The 23538-nt window shown below is 45.8% G+C and overlaps 1 protein-coding gene across 2 annotated transcripts; it reads right to left on the bottom strand.

Moving 5' to 3' along the window:
• Positions 1 to 379: 379 nt before the first annotated feature.
• Positions 380 to 22499, bottom strand: rnf113a (ring finger protein 113A). Of its 2 annotated transcripts, XM_041173837.1 has the most exons (10): positions 22349 to 22499; positions 19486 to 19565; positions 15841 to 15933; positions 12280 to 12387; positions 10782 to 10891; positions 6043 to 6149; positions 5108 to 5197; positions 3319 to 3412; positions 1937 to 2043; positions 380 to 549 (listed from the first exon to the last, which is right to left on the bottom strand). In XM_041173837.1, the coding sequence occupies exons 1-10, from the start codon at positions 22458 to 22460 to the stop codon at positions 473 to 475; spliced, it is 978 nt and encodes a 325-aa protein (XP_041029771.1). In that variant the 5' UTR covers positions 22461 to 22499; the 3' UTR covers positions 380 to 472. The 2 variants fall into 2 exon arrangements, with proteins under 2 accessions (XP_041029771.1, XP_041029772.1); XM_041173838.1 differs by lacking the exon at positions 19486 to 19565.
• Between the last annotated feature and the right edge of the window lie 1039 nt (positions 22500 to 23538).

Raw genomic sequence — 23538 nt, 5'->3', positions numbered from 1 at the left:
TGAGAATGCTAGACTGATGGAAGTTACTGTGAACCAAGAGTGTAGGTCATGGAGGAGATCTGACAGCCTTTTAACTGTAAGAGAAACATTGAAAAGGAAGGGCTCGAGGTTTACCACCTTTCGACGCAGCTCAGCAACTGCAATGTGAGGTTACCCACAGCCTCTGCAACTGTTGTGTGTCTTGTTTGTGAATATCATTCCCTCTTCAAATTAGTCAAGTGAAAACTCTGCCCAGAATTCTCATTTCTGACAGCTCCAGGATTGTCTCTCCTGCAGCACTATTTAGCCTTTCGGTTTATAATATTACTCAGAGTAGATGTGAATTAGTTGCAGCATTTAAAGAATATTCGATTACTGGTAAAAAACACACAAAAAAGACTTTTTCTAAAACAAGTGTGTTTATTTTGCTCAACTAATTTGAAGCTTGGTATATATTCTGCGCGGGGTGGGGGGGAAGGGAGAGTTAGTCTGTTTATTCCACTTCATCTGCAGAGTTGGAATGGTCTGACGGATGCTCAGTTTCACGCTTTGCCAATTTTGCCATAAGTTCTGAAATAGACGATATAAAAACAATTGCAGTAAATAATTGTCAAATAGTCAGTATCCTGGTTCAGAGCTAGAAATAGCCTCAGTGCTCACAGGCTAGGGCGAGGAAAGTAAAATTAAGCCTGTGCTCTCAATCCTGGTCATTACGCAGTGACTCCTGTTTGGGACAGAGAGTCTCAGCTGAAGACAGGATCGGGTTTGATTACTATGCCTACCTTTATCTGTGGCTTGGGTCACTGTGTGAAGGATTGACAAGTAGATCAAGTAGCAGGAGAAGCGCAGGATCCTCCCAAGGCCAGGGTTAAAGCTAATTGTAGCACTTTTTGTCTTCACCCTGGTAACCGTACTTAACTCAGCAAGAGATAGATCCTGGTACCTCCCTGCTCTACAGCTCAGTACTAGGCCACAAGGGGCTGGTGGCAGAACTTTCACAAACCAACAAACTTGACAATAACTCCACACTCAGTCAAACATTTTGTTCATACAGGCTTCACACTGGAACTAACTAATCCCGTTCTAGTTTTCTAATCCTATTTCCATGGTGCTTCCGCATACTCTTGACATTTGACTGAATGTTTATCTAACTCTCTCTTTTCCATGTTGTGCCTGTGTTAGCTACAGCAGTTCCTTGTGGTAATGGATTCCACATATTTTAAACAAGGAACAGGCATCTGTCCTGTATCTGCTGCCTGCAGCCACTGTGGAGTCTGAGCTGCAATCTTATCCAACCCTCAGGCAGATCATTAGCCTGGATCAGGCAACCCTTTGTGAACTCTCTGTCCTGTCCCTGCTCATTGCGCAAAGCCCTGGTAGCAACGTCCCACTGAACACAAAAGATTTGGCAAGGTCGTGTTTCGTTACTGGAGAAGTAACTGCGAGGCCCTGACTAGTAATTCAGAGAAAATATGAGTGCAAATCCCACTAAAGTAGTTTGAGAATTCAGATTCAGTTCTTTTAAAATCTGCAATTAATGCTAAAAGTGACCATGAAGCTGTTACATTAGTGCAAAGACCTAACTAGTTCACTAATGTCCTTTAGGGATAGAAATCAGCCGTCCTTACCCAGTCTGGAGCTATAGGTAATTCCAGTCCCAATTTGGTTGACTCTTAACTTCCCTCTGAAGTGGCCCAGCAAGCTACTCAGTTGTATCGAACCACTACAAAAGGAGAAAGCTCACCATTATCTTCTCAGCACAATGGAGTATCATATGTCAGGCCCGCCAGCGGTAACCACATCCTGATACTCAGCATGCGCTCAGAGACTGATGCTGGGGAATGATGCTCAGAAAGGGACAGAAACTCCATCTAAAATACAAATGTTGAGCAAGCACCTACATCAAATGTCACCTTCAAAGAGCAACACTGCCAGTAGTAAAGGCATGACCACGCACCTTTGGCTGGATTGAAGACTCCATTCGTCTGCTCGTTACACACATAACAGCGCTTGGATTTACGGTAATGCTGCAGAGCACAACTTTCACAGAAATAGTGCTTACACCTGAGATAGAACAGACAGCTTGTTAAATAATAAAAACAAAAAACAGCGGATGCTGGAAATCCAAAACAAAAACAGAATTACCTGGAAAAACTCAGCAGGTCTGGCAGCATCGGCGGAGAAGAAAAGAGTTAACGTTTCGAGTCCTCATGACCCTTCAACAGAACTAGGTGAATCCAAGGAAGGGGTGAAACATAAGCTGGTTTAAGGTGTATGTGTGTGTGTGTGTGTGTGTGTGTGAAGTGGAGGGGGTTGGTGTGGTTGTAGGGACAAGCAAGCAGTGATAGAAGCAGATCATCAAAAGATGTCACAGACAACAGAACAAAAGAACACATAGGTGTTGAAGTTGGTGATATTATCTAAACAAATGTGCTAATTAAGAATGGATGGTAGGGCACTCAAGGTATAGCTCTAGTGGGGGTGGGGGGAGCTTAAAAGATTTAAAAATAATGGAAATATGTGGGAAAAGAAAAATCTATATAATTTATTGGAAAAAACAAAAGGAAGGGGGAAGAAACAGAAAGGGGGTGGGGATGGAGAAGGGAGTTCAAGACCTAAAGTTGTTGAATTCAATATTCAGTCCGGAAGGCTGTAAAGTGCCTAGTCGGAAGATGTGTTGTTCCTCCAGTGAGTTCCTTCCTTTTGTTTTTTCCAATAAATTATATAGATTTTTCTTTTCCCACCTATTTCCATTATTTTTAAATATTTTTAAATCTTTTAAGCTCCCCCCACCTCCACTAGAGCTGTACCTTGAGTGCCCTACCATCCATTCTTAATTAGCATATTCGTCAACTTCAACACCTATCTGATCTTTTGTTTTGTTGTCTGTGACATCTTTTGATGATCTGCTCCTATCACTGCTTGCTTGTCCCTACAACCACAGCCCCCCTCCATTTCTCTTCTCCCACCACCACCACCCCCACCACCCAACACCACCACCTCCCCCCCCACCCCCCGCCCTCCCCACACACACACACACCTTAAACCAGCTTATATTTCACCCCTTCCTTGGATTCATCTAGTTCTGTTGAAGGGTCATGGGGACTCGAAACGTCAACTCTTTTCTTCTCCGCCGATGCTGCCAGACCTGCTGAGTTTTTCCAGGTAATTCTGTTTTTGTTTTAGCTTTAGCTAAATAACATGGGCATTCCACAAAGAATATGCAGATCGTTAAATAACACAGACAGTCCATAGAGAACAGGCAGATTACTGCATAACGGTAACCAATTTCTGGCTAAATAATGCAAAGATCTTGTGAGCTGTGACAAGCCAACTTACTTGGTGATTACTGGGTTGGTAAAAGAGGCCCTGCAAATGAAGCACTTAAAGGGAAGGTCATCCTCGTCACTGCTCACTTCATAGTTCTCATCATCTGCAAATAAAAGGCACAAGCTGGTGAGAAGCCATCCTACAATGCAATCCCTGAAACCCTGAACTCCCCAGGAATATTGAAGGCTGCACTCATGTATCTCAGAATGGAATCCCAAAGGCTGGTTAATCAAACCAGGATCAGTTTGCCAAACAACATGAGACTGTTTCCCCAGCCTCTAAAGCAAGCAGTGCCGGGCTGTGAATCAGTTTTGGATGTCATGAGAGCTTGAAAGACATCGAGCAAATCTAAGCTCTTTCTTTCAGCCAAACAAGAAAGCTGTATGACAGAGGATTGCACGACATATAAAGATCATTGTCAATTTTTACTGCCAAAAAATTTACTGGTTTTTGAAGCTTAGTTTAAGCATTAAAGGGAAAATCTCTGGGTAAAAATTGAACCACAAAGAACAGGGTAAATTTAACAAAATTAGCACAAGCTAATGAAAAGAGCCAAAGGATAAGCTGGGTGATAATCCACAAGTATTTCCAGTTCAGTGATACCACTTTCATGGGGTCCACTTTCATACTCTTACTTAACCTCTGAATCAATTTTATTATTTCTAAAATTACTAAGAGCCTATATTTATGGTTGTTGCTTTCACTCACTCACCTGTTTTCATGACAGTGGGTTAATAAAGCATTAGCACACATAGGTTGCAGCCTTGATCTGGATTCTGAGTCAGTCTTTCACTGATGTCCTCAGTCACCAGGTCTAGCTGTATGTGAACTGTGCCAGAGCAGAACTGTTCTTGTTCCATACCCAACTGCAAATGAATTGCTGACATTTGTCTCAGTACAATGAATGCAGCTCTTATATGGGGTCTAAAAATGGTTCAGACTCCTTTCAAAAGAATGGCAGAGACTTCATTATTTTTTCCTGCCAGAAATGAGGTCTGGATCTACTTGTGCACTATGGCAGGGAGGTCAGTTTGATGTAGTGTTTGATGGGCTGGTCTTACCATATGGTGCATCTCTGGACCTGATTTTTGGTAAAAAATAACATTAAGAAATTTGCTTTTCCGCCCATTTGTGAAAAAAAAAGAGATGGATGAGGGGTTCAGCAGTGATAAAACTGATGTTCAGGAGCTCTAGGCTGAATTACAGGTCAAACAGTTTTGGTTGACTCATTGAATGGCCCCACTAAAAAATCCTGGGCATTGATAAACTGGCAAACTTTGTTTTTATGAGTTGTGTCTCTAAACCTCTTAACACAAGAGCACATCTCCCCTCATTCTCTCCCATCTCCATGAAGTATGGTCACTAGGGAACGCCCATGGCCAGGCAGTGTGTGAATTTAGGCAATTCAACCACAGAGGGAGTCACAACTGAGTGCCATCTGTCTTCATCACACCTGCACCTTCCTGTCAATGCATTATGACAATGAATGGGAATTTTAACGGATAATCCCCCACCTGACACACAGACACTGTGTACAACTGAAACAATGCAACTGCTGCCCTTGTTTAGATCAGCTGACTCAGCACAGTGGGAACTTAAAATTGATCACAAAGCCCAAATTTGGTAGAATAAGTGACTGAATATGTTGCAAATCTCATGTCACGTTGTATTTTAATGCAGTCGGGAATGCCAGTGGCTCAGCGCTTGACATAAATTTTTCTTGAAGTGGCCGCCTATGATAACCCTCATTGTGTTGGAGAGATTAGGACAACACTGAGCTTCCAATCACAAAACTCACCATTTACACCATATCGGCCTTCATCCAGCTCTCGTTCTATCTGCCAGCCATGCTTGTAGTCCGAGCGGTCGTGTAGAAACTTACAGCTATCTATGAGAAGAGAGAAGAAAACACCAATTAGCAGAGTCCAGAGGAAGAGCATATTCCCTAAAGACTTAACTTTCTTTTCCAGTTTTCCCACTGCCTTTCTTATTAATGGGGTAGGAGGCCCAATTCTTTGTCCAGTCTTCAAGAAACTTAACTAAATCAGTCATATAAATACCGTGGTTACAAGAGCAGGTCAGAGGCTGGGAATCCTGTGCACCTTATGCAAGTTGCACTTCAGCAACTCACCAAGGAGCCTCCGACAGCGCCTTCCAAACCCACGACCTCTACCATCTAGAAGGACAAGGGCAGCAGATAGATGGGAACACCGCCACCTGGAAGTTCCCAACCAAGTTACTCACCATCCTGACTTGGAAATATATCACCGTTCCTTCACTGTCAATGGGTCAAAATCCTGGAACTCCCTCCCTAACAGCACTGTGGGTGTACCTACACCACATGGACTACCGCGGGTCAAGGAGGCAGCTCACCACCACCTTCTCAAGGACAATTAGGGACGGGCAATAAATGCTGGCCCAGCCAGCGAAGCCCTCATCCCATGAAAGAATAAAAGAATGTCAGATTCCAGATGGTTAGTGTTGTCAGGCTAATTGACTATGGGAGCATCACAACTGAGCTTGATCCTCAATCAACATCAATGTAGAAGCAGTTTCCACCCGGGACCTTGGCCGATTTCTCTCACCCTGGCACTGAGCCCAACTATAGCCACCCAAAGACCACGCTGGTTACAGTCAGCTAATAAAGCATAATCTGGGGATCAGAACCCCATGCATTGAGGAGCTGTGAATGTCATGATTACAATAAAATTATCCCTAAGAGGATGAACTTACCTCCAAAACCACAAAAGCCGGTCTCTTTGTAATCTTTACAGATGTCAGGCTGGTAGTCCCATCGCACAGTCGCTCGAAGGTGTTCAGGAGCTCGGATAGGTCCTTTCCTGATTCACAATAAACAGTGTCCAAACTGACAGTGACATTCATGAAATCACACACAATAATAACAGTCAAGGAGGGGGGACAGCACGAGTGACAGCCTAGTTAGAGGGAGAAGGCACAGGAAGTTCCCAGAATTCCCTTCATTTTTTAAAGCATCCATTAAAAAATTCATCATTCTCTGCCGAAAGACTAGGAGCAGTGATGTGATCCACTGCTATGTGGCTGGGAGCAGTGATGTGATCCACTGCTGAGGGGCAGGGGGCAGTGATGTGATCCACTGCTATGTGGCTGGGAGCAGTGACGTGATCCACTGCTGAGGGACAGGAGGCAGTGATGTGATCCACTGCTGAGGGGCAGGGGGCAGTGATGTGATCCACTGTTGAGGGACAGGTGGCAGTGATGTGATCCACTGCTATGTGGCTGGGAGCAGTGATGTGATCCACTGCTGAGGGGCAGGGGGCAGTGATGTGATCCACTGCTATGTGGCTGGGAGCAGTGATGTGATCCACTGCTGAGGGACAGGTGGCAGTGATGTGATCCACTGCTGAGGGGCAGGGGGCAGTGATGTGATCCACTGCTGAGGGGCAGGGGGCAGTGATGTGATCCACTGCTATGTGGCTGGGAGCAGTGATGTGATCCACTGCTGAGGGGCAGGCGGCAGTGATGTGATCCACTGCTATGTGGCTGGGAGCAGTGATGTGATCCACTGCTGAGGGACAGGTGGCAGTGATGTGATCCACTGCTGAGGGACAGGTGGCAGTGATGTGATCCACTGCTGAGAGACAGGGGGCAGTGATGTGATCCACTGCTGAGGGACAGGTGGCAGTGATGTGATCCACTGCTATGTGGCTGGGAGCAGTGATGTGATCCACTGCTGAGGGACAGGTGGCAGTGATGTGATCCACTGCTGAGGGGCAGGAGGCAGTGATGTGATCCACTGCTGAGGGACAGGTGGCAGTGATGTGATCCACTGCTGAGGGGCAGGGGGCAGTGATGTGATCCACTGCTGAGGGACAGGCGGCAGTGATGTGATCCACTGCTGAGGGGCAGGGGGCAGTGATGTGATCCACTGCTGAGGGGCAGGGGGCAGTGATGTGATCCACTGCTGAGGGACAGGTGGCAGTGATGTGATCCACTGCTGAGGGGCAAGAGGCAGTGATGTGATCCACTGCTGAGGGACAGGCGGCAGTGATGTGATCCACTGCTGAGGGGCAGGGGGCAGTGATGTGATCCACTGCTGAGGGGCAGGGGGCAGTGATGTGATCCACTGCTGAGGGACAGGTGGCAGTGATGTGATCCACTGCTGAGGGGCAGGTGGCAGTGATGTGATCCACTGCTGAGGGACAGGTGGCAGTGATGTGATCCACTGCTGAGGGACAGGTGGCAGTGATGTGATCCACTGCTGAGGGGCAGGAGGCAGTGATGTGATCCACTGCTGAGGGACAGACGGCAGTGATGTGATCCACTGCTGAGAGACAGGTGGCAGTGATGTGATCCACTGCTGAGGGACAGGTGGCAGTGATGTGATCCACTGCTGAGGGACAGGTGGCAGTGATGTGATCCACTGCTGAGGGGTAGGAGGCAGTGATGTGATCCACTGCTGAGGGACAGGTGGCAGTGATGTGATCCACTGCTGAGGGGCAGGGGGCAGTGATGTGATCCACTGCTGAGGGGCAGGGGGCAGTGATGTGATCCACTGCTATGTGGCTGGGAGCAGTGATGTGATCCACTGCTGAGAGACAGGTGGCAGTGATGTGATCCACTGCTGAGGGACAGGTGGCAGTGATGTGATCCACTGCTGAGGGGCAGGGGGCAGTGATGTGATCCACTGCTATGTGGCTGGGAGCAGTGATGTGATCCACTGCTGAGAGACAGGTGGCAGTGATGTGATCCACTGCTGAGGGGCAGGGGACAGTGATGTGATCCACTGCTGAGGGGCAGGGGGCAGTGATGTGATCCACTGCTGAGGGGCAGGGGGCAGTGATGCGATCCACTGCTGAGGGGCAGGGGGCAGTGATGTGATCCACTGCTGAGGGGCAGGGGGCAGTGATGTGATACACTGCTGAGGGGCAGGGGGCAGTGATGTGATCCACTGCTGAGGGGCAGGGGGCAGTGATGTGATCCACTGCTGAGGGGCAGGTGGCAGTGATGTGATCCACTGCTGAGGGACAGGAGGCAGTGATGTGATCCACTGCTGAGGGACAGGTGGCAGTGATGTGATCCACTGCTATGTGGCTGGGAGCAGTGATGTGATCCACTGCTGAGGGACAGGTGACAGTGATGTGATCCACTGCTGAGGGACAGGTGGCAGTGATGTGATCCACTGCTGAGGGACAGGTGGCAGTGATGTGATCCACTGCTATGTGGCTGGGAGCAGTGATGTGATCCACTGCTGAGAGACAGGTGGCAGTGATGTGATCCACTGCTGAGGGGCAGGGGGCAGTGATGTGATCCACTGCTGAGGGGCAGGGGGCAGTGATGTGATCCACTGCTGAGGGGCAGGAGGCAGTGATGTGATCCACTGCTGAGGGACAGGGGGCAGTGATGTGATCCACTGCTGAGGGGCAGGGGGCAGTGATGTGATCCACTGCTGAGGGGCAGGGGGCAGTGATGTGATCCACTGCTGAGGGGCAGGGGGCAGTGATGTGATCCACTGCTGAGGGGCAGGGGGCAGTGATGTGATCCACTGCTGAGGGGCAGGGGGCAGTGATGTGATCCACTGCTGAGGGGCAGGTGGCAGCGATGTGATCCACTGCTATGGGGCTGGGAGCAGTGATGTGATCCACTGCTGAGAGACAGGTGGCAGTGATGTGATCCACTGCTGAGAGACAGGTGGCAGTGATGTGATCCACTGCTGAGGGGCAGGGGGCATTGATGTGATCCACTGCTATGTGGCTGGGAGCAGTGATGTGATCCACTGCTGAGAGACAGGTGGCAGTGATGTGATCCACTGCTGAGAGACAGGTGGCAGTGATGTGATCCACTGCTGAGAGACAGGTGGCAGTGATGTGATCCACTGCTGAGGGACAGGTGGCAGTGATGTGATCCACTGCTGAGGGGCAGGGGGCAGTGATGTGATCCACTGCTGAGGGGCAGGGGGCAGTGATGTGATCCACTGCTGAGGGGCAGGGGGCAGTGATGTGATCCACTGCTGAGGGGCAGGGGGCAGTGATGTGATCCACTGCTGAGGGGCAGAGCGAATGTTGCTCTGTAGCAGAGCTCTATTATGTGGAAGAGAGGTTCTGAGACACAACTCACCATCATGTTTCCTAAAACAGCTTCCTGAGCAGGAATCAGATTTCCACTATTATGCTAAACATAAGATTGTCGCTCAGAAATCCATAAGGAATTCAGCAGAAATTACCCCAAAACCTTGTGAAAATGTGGAACTCAGTACCATCTGGAGTTATGGAGTAGTTGAGGTGAATAGTATAGCTATGTTTAAGGGGGAGCTAGATGAACATGAATGAGGAAGCAACAGAAAGATATTCCGATGGGGTTAGATGAAGAGGGGTGGGACAAGATTCATGTGAAACAGAAACACTGAATTGGACCTGTATGGCTGACTGTTTCTGTGCTCCAGGCAGCCACCGGTGCTAATATAGTAACTGAGGTGCAATTGTTGCAGCGCCACCCAACACTGCCCCTCTCTGGCAGCATTTGGGTATCTCAGGCTGTGAGACACTGGGATTTGTGAGACCGTGAGCAGTTCTCACCCCTGCCCTTTCACAAACTCCAGATGGGCAATAAATACCTGGTCAGTAACACATCCCAGAAAGGTCAGAAAAAAAACGTTTCCCAAGTCATCAGGCAGGGAAATCAGAGGTTCAGTTTGCTGTTCTCTGTGGAGGGGAGTGGTTGGAGGGTTTAGGGCTCCAGGGTCTGAGCTACACATGATCAGCTGGGGCTGCAGCTCCTTATCATCATCCAGAGACTTCTGCAGAAAATACCGCATGTGGAAAACAATTGAGGGTGAGACACCAACGCCAATAGCTAAGGTGATGGTTGTGGGGTAAAGAGCTAGATCCTAGTGTTTATTAAAAGGAGATGTGGGTGGTGAAATGGGAGGATTGGAAACGTTATACATGCAGGAGAAGGCATCCAGATCTTTGGCTTGGCCGTCTTCCCACACCCCACCTTCCCCCAGTGCTTGGCTGTAGCTCCCAACCTTCTCCCCTCACCACTGCCTCCCATTGCTCAGCTATCATTCCCCACAACCCTTCCCTGGCTCAGCATTTACTCCGCACAAGCAGCCATCATACCACCAAGTACAGGTGAAACAAATAAAGATTCCACAGTACAATTCTGAACAGAAGCAGGGGAGTTCTCCCCCGTATTCTAGCTAACACTTACCCTTCAACCAACATCACTAAAACAGATTATCTGGTCATTACTGCTTTGCTGTCTCTGGGATCTTGCTGTGCAAACAGTGATTACACTTCAAAAGTACTTAATTGGCTCTGAAATGTTTTAGGTTGCTCTGAAGTTGCGAAAGGCACAGTAGAAATATCACTTTTGTGTTCTTTCAAGCCGATCAGCCCTGGCATCTGCTAGCTACCTGTGGAAATGTGTAGGGTCCCAGCCTGAAGGATTCAGGAAGGAGACTGAGAGGTACTGCTGAATGTTTCACTCACCTCACCATTCCTGAAGCTGCATTTGCCATGGATGTGTCTTTGGGTTTCACGTACTTGATGTAGTTGTTGATACCTCGATAGATTTTCTCATCTTCTTTCCCTTTTAGTTCCTGTCAGGTACAAAGAGGATAAAAGAGCCTATTGGTAGTCCCTCACATTGGACATTGAGCAGTCAGCCATGATGACAGCACAAACTGTTTATGTTTACCTGGTAAATGCTCAAAAATCTCGTACAAATTGCGGTCTAATAGTTTTAAGGTTGGGACTTATTTAAGTTATCATTTGTCTGTATTTGTGCATCTTCCCCTGTTTCTTCTTCACCTCTGCCTTGTGTGCTAACCTGCTCATTCTGTGTTAGTGTCTGGCTCGTCTTCCTGTGCTCTCTTTCTCCTCTGTTAGTATGCACCTCTGTATCCAAGTGCAGGCTGTTCTTTTCTTCCCAGTGTCCTCTTTCTCTTCCCTTGTGTGTGTGGCTGACTGCTTCACCCACTCTCTCTCACGGATCAAGTGTATATATATGTCTCGGCCTCCCCGTCCCACTGTGTGTATCACTGTCTCAGTATCTCTCTGTCCCAGTGTGTATATCAGTGTCTCAATCTCTCTCCCTGTCCCAGTGTGTGTATCAGTTTCTCGATCGCTCTCCCTGTTGCAGTTTGTATATCCCTCCTTCAGTGCATGTGCCTCCAATTCCCCACCAAACCCTCCACCCCCCCCTTGAAGTCTGCAGCCAACAGGAGCAGAGCTCTGTCCACTTCCCATTACCAAGATGAAGGTAATTTTTAGATAAACATTACCATAAATGCACATTACAAACCACAAAAATCTGACCCTCAGAGTATTCTGTCTAATTGAACCGTGAAGATTATCAAGGGGCTGACAAAATTGATCAAGGCCAATTGTTCTTTGTTATGAAGGGTCAACAATCAGGAGACACAAATTAAAAAAATCAGAGAAAATTTCACCCAAAGGAATGATGTTGTAGAAGTTACCAGGAAAGGTCATCAAAGTGACAATGTCAAGCACCATTGGGTGTTCAGAGACAGTACACCAGTGCGTAGGTGGGATCAACAGAGAAAGCAGGTAGGTGGGGTTGACTGCTGGGGCTGGGGGTTAGTGTGAAGCTGAGCTGTGTTTGTTAGCCTCAATAAGCCCTCTTTATTTCTAAAAATGATTCCATTGTGATAGGTCCGTTATCTATAAGTGTTTTATATTTTGCAGTCCCTACTCCTCACAATGTAATTTCACTACCTAAAGTGGATAAGGGACAGTATCTAGCTGTACAGCAAAAACAGAAAATTCTGGATTTACTTAACAGGTCAAGCAGCAGCTGTGGAGACAGGGTTAATGTTTCAGGTCTGTGGCCTTTCACCAGAACTGGCTATTTTTACTCCAGTCCTGATAGGTCTGTGTTTGTGGTCCTGGAACTGAGTTGGTGCAGTGAATCAGGGCTGGTTACAAATAAAATCACAACCCTGGGGTTGCATTATGCCCCTCTTACTTCTTGGATCTTCTGACTTCGTTCGAAGATTGCTTGCATGTCTTTATCTTTCTCAGTGTCCAGTTGATACACAGCTGTTGCTCCCATGTCCTCTGGGCCGACAGGTTTCTGTGAAGCACAGATATACGTTAGCTGCAAATGACACTTCCAGCATAGTCGTTACACAACTAAACACCAAACGCCTCACGCATTTGTCTATCAGACTCTCATTCCTCCAATCCACCCCCATCGCTATCGCATTATCATAAACCATCCTGCTCCCGAAGGAAGTGTGTTGCGTTAGTGTGAGGTCCACTGTCGTCCCCGATACTCTCACCTCTGGGGAGACACGTGCACTGAGGGAGGGAGGGAGAGAATCTTCACTAGACGGTAAGTGGCAACAAAATATTTTCCTGGAGGGAAACCAGATTGTCCAGCTGAACCCAATCTCTACCAAACAGCCACAGAGCAACACATTGCTGCACTATTCTCAGGGGTAGCAACCCAGTCAATTTCCCCACACCCAGCTCGGGACACCAGCTTAGTCTAAACTTTTTATTTTACTTATTGCTTTATGGGATGTCGGTGTCACTTGCAAGGCCAGCATTTGGTGCCCATCCCCAATTGCCCTTGAAATGAGTGGCTTCCTAGGCTATTTCAGAGGGGAGTTAAGAGTCAACCACATATAGGCCAGGCCAGGTAAGGATGGCAGATTTCCTTCCTTAAAGGACATTAGTGAACCAGATGGATTTTTACGACAATCAATAACTTTGGGAACAGAGGGGACCCCCTGAGGGAAGAGGCTCTCCCTGAATGGGGCAGGGACAGTCTTCAACGTCTTAGTGAGGAAACAAAGACATCCCTTACTGCCCTGCAGAAACACAGAACCTTTCACCCCACCCGCCCCTTGTGCAGTCAGGGACCGAACACCCCTCTACCCACAGGGACAGAGACCTAGAGATTGGAACCCCACTCTTGCAGGGCAGAGACTGCCCCCCAACACTTGCAGGGATAGAGGCTGCGAACCCCCCTTCCCACCCACACCAGGACAGCAACTGTGACTGGATGCCCCTCCCCCTTCAGGGATAGAGACTGGACGGCACCCCCCACTCCGGCACCGCCCTACCCCTGTAGATACCCAGTGTGTAACTGAAGGGTCTAGGCACAATGGACCCCATGGTCTTGTGTGTGTATGTGAGATATGAACATACGAATTAGGAGCAGGATGAGGTCACTCAGCCCCTCGAGCCTGCTCTGCCAATCAATAAGGTCATGGCTGATCTGAATGTAACCTCAATCCCACATTCCTGCCTACCCCCGATAGCCTTTCACCTCCTTGTTAATCAAGAATCTATCTAGCTCTAACATAAAAATATTCAGAGATTCTGCTTCCACTGCCTTTTAAGGAAGAGAGTTCCAAAGACTCAATCCTCAGAAAAAACTTTCTCCTCATCTTCGTCTTAAAATAGCAACCCCTTATTTTTAAACAGTGACCCCTAGTTCTAGATTCTCCCACAAGAGGAAACATCCTCTCCCCATCCCCCCTGTCAAGACCCCTCAGGATTTTAAAGGTTTCAATTAAGTTGCCTCTTACTCTTCTAAATTCCAGTGGATACAAGCCTAACCTGTCTGACTTTTCCTCAAGACAGCCCAGCCATTCCTGGTTTTAGTCTAGTAAACTTTCTCTGAATTGCTTCTAACACATTTACTTTTTTTTAAAAAATGAGACGACCAGTCTTGTACACAATACTCTAGATGTCTCACCAATGCCCTGAACAACTGAAGCATAACCTCCTTACTTTTGTAATCAATTCCCCTCACAATAAATAACATTCTATTAGCTTTCCTAATTACACCTGTACCTGCATACTAATCTTTTATGATTCGTGCACTAGGACACCCAGATCCCTCTGCATCTCAGAGCTCTGCAATCTCCCACCATTTAGATAATAAGCTTCTTTTTTATTCTTCCTGCCAAAATGAACGATTTCACATTTTCCCACATTAGACTCCATTTGCCAGATCTTTGCCCACTCACTTATCCTATCTATATCACTGTGTAGCCTCCTTATGTTCTCTTCACAATTTACTTTACTACCTATCTTTGTGTCATCAGCAAATTTAGCCACCATTCCTTCGGTCCCTTCATCCAAGTCATTTATATAAATTGTAAACAGTTGAGGCCCCAGCACCGATATCTGTGGCACATCATCCTTCACATTCTGCCAACCAGAAAAAGACTCATTTATGCCAACTCACTGCTTCCTGTTAGCTGACCAATCTTCTATCCATGCCAATATGTTACCCCTACACCATGAGCTTTTATTTTTCGCAATCTTTGATGCGGCACTTTATCAAATGCCTTCTGGAAATCTAAATACAGTATATCCGCCAGTTCCCCTTTATTCACAGCACCATGTGACTCCTTCAAAGAACTCCAATAAATTGGTTAAATATGATTTCCCTTTCACAAAACCATGTTGACTCTGCCTGATTGTCTTGAATCTTTCTAAGTGCCCTGCTATAACACCTTTAATAATAGCTTCTAACATTTTTACTATGTCAGATGGTAGGCCAACTGGCCTATAGATTCCTGCTTTCTGTCTCCATCCCTTTTTGTATCAAGGAGTTACATTTGTTATTTTCCAATCTAATGGAACTTTCCCCGAACCTAGGGAATTTTGGAAAATTAAAACCAATGTATCAATTACCTCACAAGCCACTTCTTTCAAGACCTTAGGGTGAAGTCCATCCGAACCTGGGGATTTGTCAGCCCGACGCCCCAACAAATTTGCTCAATACCACTTCCCTGACGATTGTAATTTTCCCAAGTTCCTCCCTCTCTTCCATTTCCTGATTTACAGCTATTTCCAGGATGTTGCTTGTGTCCTCTATAGTGAAGACGGAAGCAAAATGCCTGTTTAATTCATCCGCCGTCTCCCTACTTTCCATTATCAATTCGCCAGATGCACATTCTATAGGACCAATGCTGGCTTTGTTAAATAAGAAAAGAGTTGAGTATCGATAGAAACTCTTACTATCCGTCTTCATATTACTAGCTAGCTTTCTCTCATATTGACTTTTTCCTTCAATCTTTTTGTCATTATTTGCTGCTCTTTATATTATTTCCAATCTCCTGACCTGCCATCTGTCTTTGTATAATGATGTGCTTTTTCTTTAAGTTTGATACTGTCTTTAACTTTTTAGTTAACCATAGATGGTGGCCCCCAACCCCCTCCATGGAATTTTTCTCTTATTGGAATGAATATATTCCATGTATTCTGATATATCCCTTTAAGTGTCTGACACTGAACTTTTATTGATAGGTTCTGATAAAGTAATCCAGGCAAGATGGTGGCTATCTTTGCTTTCATACCCTCATAATTGCCCTTATCTAAGTTTACAATACTAGTCTTGGACACACTTGTTTCTCCCTCAAGATGAATGTAAAATTCAATCATATTATGACTGCTGTTACCAAGGGGTGCCTTCGCTATGAGGTTATCGATTAATCCTATCTGATTGCTCATTACCAGGTCTAGTATAGTACAGTGATGTTTAGGATTCGATCCTGCTCCTTACCGCTGATCGGGTGGATTTGTAGGACACGGTGATTTTTTCGGCTCCATCACTGTCACTGTCACTGTACTGCGCTTTCACTTCTGGTCTCGCAGTCTGGGAACAATCAGATAAACAGTCAGAAAATACCAGTTTCGGTCTGAAATCCACACAGGACAGATTGTTCACTAATATCACAGTGCAATGACTGCCCCAGGGACTGACCACTCCTCTCCTCAGTCAGCACTGCAGGGCACTAACCCTCAAGTGCCTACACAAGCAGCTGCTCCTCATGTTTAAGCCTGAACACAGTGTGCTGGCAGACTATTCAACCACAGGGGGAATCATAATCTTGCTGCAATCAGCACAGACCCAGGAACTGCTAAAAGTTCCCCTGGGCTGGAGCAACTGAACCTGTGGCTGGTCAGGAGACAAGCCATCACTAGCTGTTTCCAACAAGTATAGAAAACAATTTTAAAGGGGATGTGAGACACCCTGTGAGAACACAAATCTTTAAATGTCACAAGACAAGTTGAGAAATCTGTTAAAAATCCATACAGGACCCTTGACTTTATAAATAGAGGAATAAAGCACAAAAGCAAGGACATGTTGCTAGACCTTTGTGGAACACTGGCTCAGCCCCAGTTGGAAGAATGTCAAGGTCTGGGATAGAACGCAGAAATTTATTAGAATGGTACCAAATGTGAGGGTTTTCAGTTATGTGGGAAAACTGGAGAAGCTGGAGTTGGTCTCTTTAGAAGGGTAAAGAAAAATTTAAGTGATGCATTTAAAACAATGAAGGGTTCTGATAGGGTAATCCAGGCAAGATGGTGGCATAGTAGTAATGTCATTGGGCTAGTAATCCAGAGGCCCAGGCGAATGTTCTAGGGGCAATGGTTCAAATCCCAGCACAGCAGTTGTGGAATTTAAACCCAATTAATAAAAACTCTGGAATTGAAAGCTATTAATGACCATAAAGCAAAGATCTATTGCTGTAAAAACCCATCTGCTTCACTAACATCCTTTAGGGAAGGAAATCTGCTGTCCTTACCTGGTCTGGCCTACATGTGACTCCAGGCCTACAGCAGTGTGGTCGACTTTCAACTTCCCTCTGAAATAGCCTAGCAGGCCACTCAGTTCAAGGGCAATTAGGGATGGGCAACAAAAGAGAGTAGCTAAAGCGAATGTTGGTCCCTTGGAGGTCGAGACTGGGGAGTTAATAGTGGGGAACACAGAAATGGCAGAGACACTTAATCAATATTTTGCCTCAGTTTTCACAGTGGAGGACACTAGTACCACCCCAATAGTAACATGTAGTGTAGAGGATATAAGAGGAGGAGGAACTTAGAACAATCACTATCACTAGAGAAAAAGTACTGAGCAAACTATTGGGATTAAAGGGTGACAAGTCCCCAGGACTTGATGGCCTACATCCCAGGGTCTTAAAAGGAAGTGGCAGCGGAGATAGTGGATGCATTGGCTATAATATTCCAAAATTCCCTGAATTCTGGAAAGGTTCCAGTGAATTGGACAAATGCTAATACAATGCCCTTATTCAAAAAGGGGGGAGGCAGAAAGTAAGAAACTATAGACCAGTTAGTTTAACGTCTGTCATTGGGAAATTGTTGGAATCCATTATTAAGGTAGTAGTAATGGGGCATTTGGAAAGTCAGAATGCAAATCCATCAGAGTCAGCATGGCTTAATGAAGAGTAGATTGTGTTTGACTAATTCGCTAGAGTTCTTTGAAGATGTGACAAGCAAAGTGGATAATGGGGATCCTGTAGATGTAGTATATCTGGACTTCCAGAAGGCCTTTGATAAGGTGCCGCACAAAAGATTAATACACAAGGTAAGATCACACGGAGTTAGGGATAATATATTAGCTTGGATCGAGGATTGGCTAACCAACAGAAAGCAGAGAGTCGGGATAAATGGATCTTTTTCTGGATGGCAAGCTGTAACTAGTGGGTGCCACAGGGTTCGGTCCTTGGGCCCCAACTAGTTACAATCTATATTAATGACTTGGATTCAGGGATAGAAGGTACTACAGCTAAATTTGCAGATGACATCAAAATAGATGGGAAAGTAAGTTGCAAAGAAGAAATAAGAAACTTACAAATGGATATGGACAGGTTAGATGAATGGGCCAAAATTTGGCAGATGGAGTTTAACGTGGGTAAGTGTGAGGTTATCCATTTTGGTCAGAAAAATAAAAAGGCGACTTATTATTTAAATTGAGAGAAACTTCAGAATGCTTCAGTGCAGAGGGATCTGGGTGTCCTCGTGCATGAATCGCTGAAAGCTAGTATGCAGGTACAGCATAAAGAAGACAAATAGAATTTTGGCATTTATTGCTAAAGGAATTGGGTATAAAAATAGGGAAGTGCTGTTGCAATTGTACAAGGCATTGGTGAGACCGCACCTGGAGTACTGTGCACAGTTTTGGTCCCCTGACTTGAGGAAGGATGTGGTTGCACTGGAGGTGGTTCAGAGGAGATTCACTAGATTGATTCCAGAGATGCGGGGCTTGTCTTATGAGGAGAGATTGAGCAGTTTAGGCCTATACTCGCTAGAGTTTAGAAGGATGAGAGGAGATCTAATTGAGGTATATAAGATGCTAAAGGGGATAGACAAAGTAGACGTGGAGCGGATGTTTCCCCTTGTGGGGCATTCTAGAATGAGAGGCCATAGTTTTAGGCTAAGGGGTGGTAGATTTAATCAGAGATAAGGAGGAATTACTTTTCTCAAAGGGTCGTGAACCTGTGGAATTCACTATCTCAGAGTACAGTGGATGCTGGGACGCTGAATAAATTTAAGGAGGAGATAGACAGATTTTTAATTAATAACAGGTTGAAAGATTATGGGGAGAGGGTGAGAAATTGGAGTTGAGGGTGAAATGAGATCAGCCATGATCATATTGAATGGCGGAGCAGGCTCGAGGGACTGAATTGCCTGCTCCTGTTCCTAGCTCTTATGTTCTTATGCTTGTCTTGCCAGTGACATCCACACCCATGAAATAATATATATAAAAAATCTGTTTCCAGCTTAGGAAGATTACTCACCAGCGCGAGACAGGTTTAAGGTAAACCAAAAGGGAGAATAGATAACTTTATTGCGAGTTGTTGTGATCTGGAATGCGCTGCCTGAAAGGGGGGTGGAAGCAGATTCAATTGGGGAAATGGATTCATTAAAAACAAAGGGTTATAGAGTAAATAAACAGAAGCTGTTTCCATTGGCTGAAGGATTGATAACCAGAGAGCACGGATTTAAGGTGATTGAGAAAAGAACCAGAGGCTCCATGAGGAAAACTTTTTTTTTAAGCAATGACTGGTTAGAATTCTGAATGCGCTCCCCAAAAAGGGTGGTGCAGAGAGATTCGGAGGTAACTTTCAAAAGGGAATTGGATAGATATTTGAAGAGATCGTAGGTATATGGGGAAAGACAAACTGGATTACTTTCCGAAAGAGCTGTCTGCCCTGGTCTATGATATACGTCTAATGGAAAATAATTACGTGGATGTGAGAACAGCAAGGCAGTGAGGCAAACAGGGTTGCTTTTCAAAAGAGCTGGCACAAGCACGATGAGCCAAATGCCCTCCTGCTGTGCTGTACGATTTCAAGATTCCACAGTTATAAACCACAGTATGGCTGTGTACTGCCTCACCCACCTTCTGTATCATGGGGTTCGACACAGTCGTTCTCTTTTCTCTCCGCACTGCAGTGTTCCCATCATCGTCTCCACTGCTGTCTGTGCAGCAGAAGGGAAAACCCAGTAAGTATAGATACTCTCTCAGTGAGGGGTGCCCCGAGTCCCTTTATTATATTAACATGTTAGTAAGAGATCACCTCACAATGGGAACCTTTACGAAGTGATATTGCCATCATTTATCCTGACACATTTTCAGGAACAAGAACATGTTTAAGCCCAGAGGAAAAAGTCTCCAGCCTTTGGTCATACCTATCAGTTTTAAAAAGGTATATTAAAAGAACTTGCATTTATGTAGCAATTTTCACACCTTCAGATGTCTCAAACTGCTTTACAGTACTTTTAAGCGCAGTGACTATTGTAAGAACAGGAGACCATTAAGCTCTGAGTGTGCTTGACCAGTTACTTCTTTGCTTGTCTGTACCTTGACTCCATTTATCCACCTTTTCTCCATCTCTCTCATACACTTACTGCACACAAATCAATTGATCTCAAACTTAAAAACTTCAATTGCCATCCAGCAACCACAGCTTTGTGGGGGGAAGAAAGTTTGTTTTGAACAAAAAGTGACATCAGTACTGGGGAAAGAGGGAGCTGTACCATTAGGATGGCCTTCACTTGAACTGCACTAGGATCAGCGTACTGGCAAATAGTATAATTAGTGCTACAGATAGGGCTCTAAACAGTGGTGGGGTGGGAAAGAGTTCACAAGGGAAGATTTAGAAAGTTAAAGAGAAAGGTCAAGGCATAGTGCAGGGTAGCGACACATGGGTAATGATTGCCAGAGTGTGACAGAAAGGGGTAGAACATATAAACATAAGTTCACACTAGCAAATATGGTCAGAGTAGGGAAAATGGTAAAAAGACAGAATTTAACGTTCTCTATCTGAATACACATAGCATTTGTAACAAGATGGATTATTTGAAAACACAAATAGAAGTAAATGAATATGCTATGATAGCCATTACACAGACAGTTACAAAGTGACCACGAATGGCCAGAGTATTTGAAAGGTTATTTGACATGTCAGAAGGACAGACAGAAAGAAAGGAAAAGGAGGTGGGGTAGCTCCGTTAATAAAAAATGAGATCAGTACAGTGCAAAATAATCTTGATTTGGAGGATCAAAATGTAGAATCAGCTTTGGTGAAAATAAGAAAAAGCAAAGGAAAGAAGTCACTGGTGGAAGCAGTTCATAGGCCACTGACAGTAGCTACAATGTTGACCAGAGTATAAATCAAGAACTTTTGGCAGCTAGAAAGAAAGGTGCTCCAACAATTCTGGGAGATTTTAACCTTCATATACACTGGATGAATCAAATAGGTAAAGGTAGAAAGGTAGCCTGGAGGATGAGCTCATAGAGTGTATTTGGGACAGTTTCTTGGAACAGAGCGTTCTTGATCAACAAGGGAAAAGGCTATTTTAGATTTGGTAAGTGTAATGAGACAGGATTAATTAAAGAACAAAGAGTAAATAATTATCCAGTTAAGAATGATCACAACATGAAGGAATTTCACATTCAGTTTGAGGGGAGAAATTTGGATCTGAAACTAGTGTCTTACAATTAAATAAAGGCAATCACAATGTTACGAAGACAGCGTTGGCTTAAGAGGACTGGGTAAATAGGTGGTGAAAAGGGAAAACAGTAGAGAATCAGTGGGAGGTATGTGAGGAGATATTTCATAACTCTCAGGAAAGGTATATTCCATTGAGCAAGAAAGGAAGCTGCACCAGCCATGGCCATCTAAGGAAGTTAAGTGGTATCAAATTGAAAGAAAAGATGTACAATGCTGCAAAGATTAATAGTAGGCTAGAAGACTGGGAAAACTTTACAAACAGCAACGGATGACTAAAAAAGAGAGAAATTGGAGCATATGAATTAGGAGTAGGCCAATTGGTCCCTCAAATCTGCTCTGCCATTCAGCAAGATCATGGCTGATCTGATTTAAACCTCACATTCCTGCTTACCCCGACTACCTTTCACCCTCCCTCCTTCCCCCCTCTCCCCTTGCTGAGCAAGAATCTGCCTATTAATGTATTCAAGGGCTCGGCCTCAATCACCTTTTGAGGTAGAGAATTCCAAAATCTCTCAACCTTCAGAGAAAAAAAATTCCTCATCTGTATCTTAAATGGGTGACCCCTTACTTTTAAACAGTGACCCCTAGTTCCACCTTCTCCCGCAAGAGGAAACATCCTCTCCACATCCACATTGTCAAGACCCCTCAGAATTTTGTATGTTTCAATCAAGTTACCTCTGACTCTTCTAAACTCCAGAGGATACAAGCCTAGTCCAACCTTTCCTCACAAGGCAACCCGCCCATTCCAGCTATTAGTCTGGTAAAACTTCTCTGAACTGCTTCCAACACATTTACATCCTTCCTTAAATAAGGGACCAATACTGTACACAGTACTCCAGATGTGGTTTCACCAATGCCCTGTATAACTGAAGGATAACCTCCCTACTTTTGTATTCCATTCCCCTTGCAATAACAATAACATTCTATTCAATTTTCTAATCTAGCTGCTGTAATTGACCTTTTCCATATGGGATAAAACTAGCAACAAATATAAAAAGTCAGTAAAACCTTCCACCAGGTGGAAACCCCAGGAAAAGTAAAACATGGGGGGAGCCGGGGGTTCAGGGCCCGGGAACCGGGGGTTCAGGGCCCGGCCCGGGAGCCGGGGGTTCAGGGCCCGGCCCGGGAGCCGGGGGTTCAAGGCCCGGGAGCCGGGGGTTCAGGGCCCGGCCCAGCCCCCGGGGAGCGGATGACGAAGCCAACCCTCCCCCCCCCCCACCGGGCCGGCGGCTCCCTTTCTCTCGGTACCTTTGTCGCTGGCGCTCGCTCTCCGCTTCCTTCCTTTAAATTTCCGGCTGGATTTTTTAAAGAGGAAAGTGCAAACCGGAGCAGCCGGGCCTGGCTCCCCGGGCTCCGCCATCTTAACAACAATACAGTGTGGGCGGCAAGAGGAGCCATGCCGGCCGCCACCGAAACAGCGGCCCCCAGCGGCCCGGAGCCGCACTGCAAACAGCGGCCCCCAGCGGCCCGGAGCCGCACTGCAAACAGCGACCCCCAGCGGCCCGGAGCTGCACTGCAAACAGCGGCCCGGAGCCGCACATGTTGACCATCTCTTTACACAGGCTGCGCAGAAAGGTCATTCGAAACATTTAATGCCCCACTACAGCTTCCTCCTATCCTTCCTCAACCACCACTCTAGCATAGCCCTCTACCGATTTCTCTCTGATATATTAAACCTGGATTCATAACAACATAAGAAATAGGATCAGGAGTAGGCCATTCGGCCCCTCAAGCCTTCCCCACCATTCAACAAGATCATGGCTGACCTGCCCCAGGCCTCAACTCCTCTTTCGTGTCAGCTCCTCATAGCCCTCAACCCCCTGATATTTCAAAAATCTATCTACGTCCTCTTTAAATACTTTCAGTAATCTACCCTCCACAACTCTCTGGCGATGAGAATTCCAGACATTCACTACCCTATGAGAGAAGAAATTCCTTCACATCTCAGTTTTAAATGAGTGTCTCCTTATTCTGTAACTATATCCCCCAGTTTGAGATTCCCCCACTAGTGAAACTTCTTCTCAACATCTACCCTGTCAAGCCCCCTCAGAATCTTGTATGTTTCAATAAGATCACCCCTCATTCTTCTAAACTCTAATGAATAAAGGCCTAACTGTTTAGCTGTTCTTGATAAGTCAACCCCTTCATCTAGGAATCAGCCTAGTGAATCTCTTTTGAACTGCCTCCAATGCCAGTATATCCTTTCTTAAATATAGGGACCAAATCTGTACACAGTACTCCAGGTACAGCCTCACCAACACCCTGTACAGTTGTAACAAGACTTCTCTATTTTTAAACTCCAACCCCCTAGAATTAAAGGCCAAAATTCCATTTGCCTTCTTAATTACTTGCTGCACTTGCATGCTAACCTTTTGTGTTTCATGCATAAGAACTCCCAGGTCCCTCTGTGCTGCACTTTTTTGGAGTCTCTCTCCATT

Source organism: Carcharodon carcharias, chromosome 23, assembly GCF_017639515.1.
Source record: "Carcharodon carcharias isolate sCarCar2 chromosome 23, sCarCar2.pri, whole genome shotgun sequence".
In the NCBI taxonomy this organism is placed as follows: domain Eukaryota; kingdom Metazoa; phylum Chordata; class Chondrichthyes; order Lamniformes; family Lamnidae; genus Carcharodon; species Carcharodon carcharias.
Note: the sequence above shows the minus strand (reverse complement) of the source record. Positions and strands in the feature narration are given on the sequence as shown.